General features: G+C 42.6%; 1 protein-coding gene across 1 annotated transcript in view; it reads left to right on the top strand.

Moving 5' to 3' along the window:
* Nucleotides 1–257: 257 nt before the first annotated feature.
* brsk2a (BR serine/threonine kinase 2a) overlaps nt 258–9,149 on the top strand; it is a 572,400-nt gene continuing 563,508 nt past the window's right edge. Inside the window, exon 1 of the mRNA XM_082956614.1 lies at nt 258–742. Within this exon, the coding sequence (XP_082812740.1) occupies nt 649–742 (94 nt within the window). The 5' untranslated portion in view covers nt 258–648. The remainder of the gene's footprint in view (nt 743–9,149) is intronic.

Here is a 9,149-nt window from a genome sequence, read left to right as displayed (position 1 = left end):
GCTTACTACACTTTTTCAGATATTGGAAAACATTGACAATACCATGCAACAGAAACTCAGAATGTAGCCTACGGTATGATTAATCAATTTACATTTTAAGAGGAATACTGTTCTAAGAGTCTGAGACTCTGAAGTGAAAACTGTGGAAAAAAATGTGTCTCCCTGAGATTTCATAAAATGTCTGCAACTATTGTTGCAAATAGAAGTTGCTCCAGCAACAAGGTGGGTGGTGCGGCAGGGTTTTCGAGCTACGTGTTTGTTCGGATTGCCTGTCAATCATTCTAAAAATGCTGCGGACCTTCCCTGTCTGCACTTTCAGCGAGTGTTCCAACCGCATCCCGACAGGCGAACACGGGCACTGCAGGCTCAACCAACAATGATTTTCGGATCCTAGGCTAAAGCACTCTCCGTGCATCTGCAGGAAACCGAGAGGAAAGGGGTAGAGAGAGAATCCTACGTACCCAACCAGCGCGAGAAAGAGAGCGAGTCCGAGTGAGTGCAGAGCGAGAGAGAGACGAGAGGAGAGGCAAGTAGGTTTGTGGAGTAAAAAAACAACGGCTGGACCTGCAAAGATCAAGAGGATTGTTTGTTATTCTCGGAATAACCGCAACTGGCTTATTTGTAAAGTGTTTTTTTTTGCCAATCAAAATGTCATCGTCTGGGAAAGACAACAGTGGTGCTCAACATGCCAATTACGTGGGACCGTATCGCTTGGAAAAGACGCTCGGCAAAGGACAGACAGGTTGGTTGAGCTTTCTCATAACCTAACCGTATCCACCTCTCTTGCGTTCACTAATTGCATAAACGTGGCATAGGCTGTGCTGTCGGACCGCTCTCTGCAGCGAGTTAATTTCGTCTGGTGGGTTGACAAAGCTGATGATTGTGTTTGTGGACAATTCTCTGCCCCCCTATTAAACGAATTTAGGTTTTTGTTTTCGAGCGCCGTGCTTCTCACACGATTGTGCTGGAACAGTGTGCGGGATAGGAGAGGGTATTTGGGTGCTTATGATGCTGGCTGCTCAGTTGATATGCGTTCTGTCTGTGAAGCCCTGGTCGAGATTGGGTGTGTTTCCAGTCTCCGCACAGCGAAAGTGTGAGTGAGAGAGAGCGATTAAAACGAACTTGTTCCCTGCTCCCTCCTTGTCTGCCTTATTGCCTCGCAGTGTGTCCTGTGATTTCAGGACACAACGCAGAACTAAATCCTGATCTGCCTTGATACCTTGATCTATTCTTAGTAGGCAACGCAACGTTTCTCACGGCTGTGTATTTGTCATGGTGAGCTCTCCCATAGAATGCCCAGAGTATAGGACTGGTATTGGAAGGAGGCAAACTGTTCAACGGTTTATTTTAAGGGCTATATTCCGTTGTCCAATAGGAGTGGATATCAAGGCTATACACCTGGAATGTTAAAGGACCATATAAGAACGCATTAGTTTTAGTCTGTATAGGCTATACCTGTCATAGATAATAAAGGCTATGCAGAAGTCTATTTTGCTGGTCTATTTAGCAGAGATTGACATAAATGACCAGCAGCCTCCTTGTTTCACCAAGGCTTCTGTTTTATTGTCTCATTGAAATACACTTATATGGATGTCATTAGGTTTATCCTACAGTAGCTATGGATGTTTGCTAGAGTCCTTTGCAGTCAGTGACTGTTGCTACAGCAGCGTAGTGATGGGAACAGACCCAAAGGCAGGCGCAGACCCTACCCGGCAGAGATGATAGGAGGAGAGTGATGCAACATGCTCTGTGCGCTGCCCCAAAAATGAGAGAGAGAGAGATTTTCTCTGTCCATCTGTTGTCTAAAGCGGCCACAATAGGCATCACTTCTCCTACCCAGGCCAGCCGGTCCTGCTGTGACGCTTGATACTGGATGCTCTGACTCCTGGGTTAAGTTTCCTCTATGTACAGATCTAGGATCAGCTTCCCCTCACCCAATTCTCATCTTTACCATTGGAGGGGGAACTGCAAAACTGACCCAAGATCAGCATATAGGGGCAACTATACCCTACAACATAGGCTATGTAAACTCAGCAAAAAAAGATAGGTTCCTGAAAAAGGGACATGTCTTTCAAAGATATTTTGTAAAAATCCAAATAACTTTACAGATCTTCATTGTAAAGGGTTTAAACACTGTTTCCCATGCTTGTTTAATGAACCGTAAACAATTAATGAACATGCACCTGTGGAACGGTCGTTAAGCCACAAACAGCTTACAGACGGTATACAATTAAGGTCACAGTTATGAAAACTTAGGACACTAAGAGGCCTTTCTACTGACTGAAAAACACCAAAACAAAGTTGCCCATGGTCCCTGCTCATCTGCGTGAACGTGCCTTAGGCATGCTGCAAGGAGGCATGAGGACTGCAGATGTGGCCAGTGCAATAAATTGCAATGTCGCACAATCCCTCCATCAGTGCTCAGACTGTCCACAATAGGCTGAGAGGCTGGACTAAGGGCTTGTAGGCCTGTTGTAAGGCAGGTCTTCACCAGACATCACCGGCAACAACGTCACCTATGGGAACAAACCCACCGTCGCTGGACCAGACAGGACTGGCAAAAATTGCTCTTCACTGACGAGTCGCTGTTTTGTCTCACCAGGGGTGATGGTCAGATTTGCGTTTATTGTCGAAGGAATGAGCGTGACACCGAGGCCTGTACTCTGGAGCGGGATCAATTTGGAGGTGGAGGGTCTGTCATGGTCTGGGGCGGTGTGTCACAGCATCATTGGACTGAGCTTGTTGTCATTACAGGCAATCTCAACGCTGTGTTTTACAAGGAAGACATCCTCCTCCCTCATGTGGTACCCTTCCTGCAGGCTCATCCTGACATGACCCTCCAGCATGACAATGCCACCAGCCATACTGCTCGTTCTGTGCATGATTTCCTGTAAGACAGGAATGTCAGTGTTCTGCCATGGCCAGCGAAGAGCCCGGGACCTGTTGGATCGGAGGGTGAGGACTAGGGCCATACCCCCCAGAAATGTCCAGGAACTTGCAGGTGCCTTGGTGGAAGGGTGGGGTAACATCTCACAGCAAGAATTGGAAAATCAGGTGCAGTCCATGAGGAGATGCACTGCAGTACTTAATGCAGCTGGTGGCCACACCAGATACTGCCGATTTCAGGTTTTCATAACAATCGGTAATCTGCATTTTTGGATGCCGATTACATTGCACTCCACAAGGAGACTGCGTGGCAGGCTGACCACGATGTTACACGAGTGCAGCAAGGAGCCAAGGTAAGTTGCTAGCTAGCATTAAACTTATCTTATAAAAAAACAATCTTAACATAATCACTAGTTAACTACACATGGTTGATATTACTTGTTTAACTAGCTTGTCCTGCGTTGCAAATACTCAAAGCGGTGCCTGTTAATTTATCATCGAATCACAGCCTACTTCGCGAAACGGGTGATGATTTAACAAGTGCATTCGCAAAAAAAAAATGTTGTTTCACCAATGTACCTAGCCATAAACATCAATGCCTTTCTTAAAATCAATATACAAGTATATCTTTTTTTAAACCTGCAAAAAAAGTAATTCATGTTAGCAGGCAATATTAACTAGGGAAATTGTTTCACTTCTCTTGCGTTCTGTGCAAGCAGAGTCAGGGTATATGCAGCAGTTTGGACCACCTGGCTCATTGCGAACTGTGTTGAAGACTCATGTTAAAAGCAACCACCAGCTTTCATGTTCTGAGCAAGGAACTTAAACGTTAGCTTTTTTACATGGCACATATTGCACTTTTACTTTCTTCTCCAACACTGTGTTTTTGCATTATTTAAACCAAATTGAACATGTTTCATTATTTATTTGAGACTAAATAGATTTTTATTGATGTATTATATTAAGTTAAATTAAGTGTTCATTCATTATTGTTGTAATTGTCATTATTACAAATATATATAAAATCGGCCGATTAATCGGTATTGGCTTTTTTTTGGTCCTCCAATAATCTGTATCGGTATCAGCATTGAAAAATCGTAATCGATCGACCTCTAACAGAAATTGAATAATGTGTCCCTGAACAAAGGGGGGGGGGGGGCGGATCAAAATCAAAAGTAACAGTCACATGTCTGTGGAACTTGTTCATTTTATGTCTCAGTTGTTGAATCTTGTTATGGTCATACAAATATTTACACATGTTAAGTTTGCTGAAAATAAACGCAGTTGACAGTAAGAGGACAGTACTTTTAGTTTATATGGATGGATGGATACCCCTTTCTTAAAAAATATTCAGGGAATATCCACTTTGGACTCCTCAGAGTTATGAATGGTAAGACTTATTTTATTTTAGCATTTTGGTAGGTTTGATATAGCATATGATGTCAGTGGGACATGGTTTATCTTATCTCATCCTAAGCTTCTGTTTGATGGATATCAAATATGTAATGGTGATTGTATTGTCTTATGCAGTTTGATTCTAGTACTATACTTGTGGATATGAAACTACTCTCTCACAGTATAAGTGTGCGCGTGCATGCATGTCTATTTGGTGTGTGTGTGTGTGTGTGCGCGTCTGTGACCTGCACTTTTAACATCTTAGCATGACTCTCACTGTCCACCCTGTGTTGATATTGGGTTTATATTGAATCATATTCATTTACAACCCAGTATTCTAAGTAAGGCGCTAGGCAGGGTTACTTTGTGTTTATACAGAATATTGGTAACCATCTATGTAGCAGTGGTCTGCTGGGTGTAAACATAAATGGAGAGTGTACGTGTGCATGTGCATTTCAGCATTTCCATGCTGTGGTTGTCTGTCTTTGCACATGTCTGTGTTCCTGTCTATGTATGTGTAATTTTGCATGCATGCATGCATTGCATCTTTGCAGCTGGACCATGTGTGTGTATGATGGTGTTTGGTTAGCGTGTGGTGTGTTAGCCCTAGGGAAATCCCACTCAGATAAATGATAGTGTGTTGTTGCTCTATTAACCCCTTGTTAATCTGTCTCCTCTCTCGAGAAATGCTCACTGGGCTGGGTTAAGCCAATGGCATTGTTTTTGATGAGGGAAGGTGACGGTTTCTGTCCAATGGGATTGGCGGGTCTCTGGTGAGAATAGCGACAGGGTTTTTCAAATGGGTTGGACTTTGGTGATTGTCCCAGGCTCTGATTGGTGACTGATTGTTCAATGATTTTGTCTCTGGTGAGATTGACTGTTGTGTTTAGCCAATGAACGTGTCTTTGTTAAGATTGACGGTTGCGTTCAGCCAATTAGCTTGTCTCTGGTGAGATACAGTTTTGCTCAGCCAAGGATCTTGTCTCTGGTGACTGTCCCAGCCAAGCTATGAGGGGTTGGTATTAATCGAAAAGAGAGTGGAAGGGAGGCCTAGGGTGTCTTGCCGGCCTGCACTGAGCCATGGAGCTGGTTCCTGTTCATTAAGTGATTAGGGCTGGACGCACGCGCACGCTCGCTCGCACACACACACTGGCTCTAGCTCTGCTTCCTGGCCTAATCCCCTGCACAGCCAAAGTCCCCTCAGCTCTCACTCACGCACTCACATGGTACACAGGGGACCAAGGCTGCTACAGTACACTGCTATACTGCTACACCAAACACACTGAATCATTGGCTACAATAATACACCACTAAACTAGTACATTGATACACAGCTACACCCGTGACACCGATCTACAAGGGATCACAGATCACTTTCCCTTTCTCTGTCTTTTCCTCATTTTTTTTCTTACTCTCTCTCCCTCTCTTTCCTCTTCATATCTCTCTGTTTTTCTTTCTCAGTCTCTGTCGATATCAATCTCTTTCTTTCTTTACCAGCCCTCCATGTAGACACGAGGGTCCTCCTCCAGGTTTATTGCTTTTCTGTGTCCTGAGTACCAGAGCCATTCCGGCTCTAGCCGCTCTAATTTCTCCAGGCTCTATTCTCCGTGCCTTGTGTCAGGTGTGCACTGGGGCCTGAAGGATCCATAGATGCTGCCTTCCTGCATGGCTGGGTCCTGATTGGGGCTGAAGCCACAGAATCATGGAAGCCATTTTGAAGCCACTGATACAGTTGTCGTGCTCGAGTGCCGGAACCATGGTGGAACCTAGGGCTGTGGCGGTCATGAAATTTTGTCAGCTGGTGACTGTCATGTGAATTTCTGGTCTCACAGTAATTGACCATTAATTAACATAAACACATTTAGCATCTCCAGGCCTGCACACATAGAAGCCGCTGTTGCACGCCTTTGGAACATCTACATTAAAAAAAGTATATTAAATCCATTTAATATACACCATCGCAATAAATCCATTATTTATTTTAAGCAGGTCTAAAGAAACATTATTATATGAAGAAAATGAATTCCTAGAAGAACAGAATAGCATATTCTGAGTCGGCCTACTGTATGTTATCATGCTATGCACCATTCCAATGGCAGCCTAGGCTGTAGGCTGGTTCATTTAGCAGACAAGATATAGTTATGTATTCTGTGCCACTATTTTATTGTAAGAAGAATATAATTGAACTTAGATTTATAAAATAGAAAGGATATTATTCCCGTTCCCGAGTGCTGTATGCATATAAAGTGTCAATGTAGAGCATAAAAGTGATAATTTGAAGTAGGTCGTATTTGCTAGACTTAGAGTTATGTGGCAACATTAGTTGTGAATGATGCAAACCTTAGAATATCTTAGAAATCAAAACGTATAGGCCTATGGGCTGCATGATGTGACTTTTGCCTCAGGCTGCACACACTGTTCTCTCATCAAGTGATAATATGTGACCGACCGGCTCAAATCGGTCTTATGTAGCAAAATTTGAAGTGTTGTTGTTTTACATTGGATAAAAGTAGAGACTTGGAGCTACAAAATGCTATATCATACATTGCATTCTTTTAGGAACAATGGGAAAGCAATTCAGCTTTGAAAGCTGATAAACTTGTAAACTCACTTTTCAGAAAATGGCCAATGAATGTTTTGGTACTTAGTGAAGAGCTTCTCTTTGTCTACACCCATTTAGCATCGTTCACACCATTTTAAGCTTTAGCACCACCCATCTCATTTCGCTCTAGAGGCGTTCAGAGCGCACACTTGACACTCTGGCTGATGATTTGTTTACCTGTGGATAACATGAAAACAGCCTTAACAGCTCTGCTGGCAACAATTGCATTACTCTTTTTTGATGACGTTTACTGACACCAGCCATATTCAACGGGGGATTTGTGTTTGTAAATTCAGCAGTTATTCTGCACTCTGGCATACTCAGACTGAATTTACGAATGCACCCAAAATGGTTAGTTGCGTACACAATGAACATAGCTAGGTAAACAAAGTGTAAGATCATGCACGTCACGTAACATTACCTAGCGAGCCAGCCAGCTAACGTTAGCTAGTTAACCTGTTAGGGCTAGGGGGCAGTATTTACACCGCCGGATAAAAAACGTACCCGATTTAATCTGGTTACCACTCCTACCCAGTAACTAGAATATGCATATACTTATTACATATGGATAGAAAACACCCTAAAGTTTCTAAAACTGTTTGAATGGTGTCTGTGAGTATAACAGAACTCATTTGGCAGGCAAAAATGTGAGAAGGTTTCATTCAGGAAGTGGCCTGTCTGACTAGGTGTCGTTCTTCTTGTCTCTGTTTATTGAAGAGTGAGGATCTTAGCTATCCCGTGACACTTCCTACGGCTGCCATAGGGTCTCAGAAGGCGGTAAAAAGCTGAATCGTGGCTTTGCAGGCTCTGGCTGAAAAAAAGTAGCGCGTTTGGGTAGTGGCTGGTTACAGTACTGTGAGACTCAGGCTCGTGCCCGCGTTGACCGAAAGCTTTGTTTACTTTCCTCTGTTTAGCTAAATGGACATTCCCGGTCGGAATATTATCGCTTTTTTACGAGAAAAATGGCATAAAAATGGATTTTAAACAGCGGTTGACATGCTTCGAAGTACGGTAATGGAATATTTACATTTTTTCTGTCACGAATTGCGCCATGCGCACGACCCTGATTTACCATTTCATATAGTGTCTGGGACGCACGAACAAAACGCCGCTATTCGGATATAACGATGGATTATTTGGGACCAAACCAACATTTGTTATTGAAGTAGCAGTCCTGGGAGTGCATTCTGACGAAGACAACAAAAGGTAATCAAACTTTTATAATAGTAAATCTGATATTGGTGAGTGCTAAACTTGCCGGGTGTCTAAATAACTAGCCCGTGATGCCTGGGCTATGTACTTAGAATATTGCAAAATGTGCTTTCACCAAAAAGCTATTTTAAAATCGGAAATATCGAGTGCATAGAGGAGTTCTGTATCTATAATTCTTAAAATAATTGTTATGCTTTTTGTGAACGTTTATCGTGAGTAATTTAGTAAATTGTTAGCGAATTCCCCGGAAGTTTGCGGGGGGTATGCTAGTTCTGAACGTCACATGCTAATGTAAAAAGCTGGTTTTTGATGTAAATATGAACTTGATTGAACAAAACATGCATGTATTGTATAACATAATGTCCTCTGATGAAGATCATCAAAGGTTAGTGCTGCATTTAGCTGTCTTCTGGGTATTTGTGACATTATATGCTAGCTTGAAAAATGGGTGTCTGATTATTTCTGGCTTGGTACTCTGCTGACATAATGTAATGTTTTGCTTTCGTTGTAAAGCCTTTTTGAAATCGGACAGTGTGGTTAGATTAACGAGAGTCTTGTCTTTAAATAGCTGTAAAATAGTCATATGTTTGAGAAATTGAAGTAATAGCATTTCAAAGGTTTTGAAAATCGCGCCACAGGATTCAACTGGCTGTTACGTAGGTGGGACAAATTCGTCCCGCCTAGCCCAGAGAGGTTAAACAACAATGAACATGGTGCCAAATCATGTCGTTACTATCTGCTGCCAGCTAACCAACCAGGTTCAATGTTAGCTAGCTAACATTAGGTTCTAACTAGCAAAGCAAACAGCTCTAATATATGAATAATAAAATCATACAGGTAACGTTAACTAGGGAGCCAGCCAGCTAGCTAACATTAGGCTCTAACTAATCCAGAAAACGGCTCTGGGATACGAATAATAACACCATACACGTAACGTTAGCTAGGGAGCCAGCCAGCTAACGTTAGCTAGCTAGCTAAAAGTAAACTTTAGCTTGAAATGAAACCGCTTTCTGTCAAAATTAGAAATGTGTAATATCAGAAAATGTAGCTAGTT

This window comes from Salmo salar, chromosome 10, assembly GCF_965601325.2.
Source record: "Salmo salar chromosome 10, fSalSal1, whole genome shotgun sequence".
In the NCBI taxonomy this organism is placed as follows: Eukaryota; Metazoa; Chordata; class Actinopteri; order Salmoniformes; family Salmonidae; genus Salmo; species Salmo salar.
Note: the sequence above shows the minus strand (reverse complement) of the source record. Positions and strands in the feature narration are given on the sequence as shown.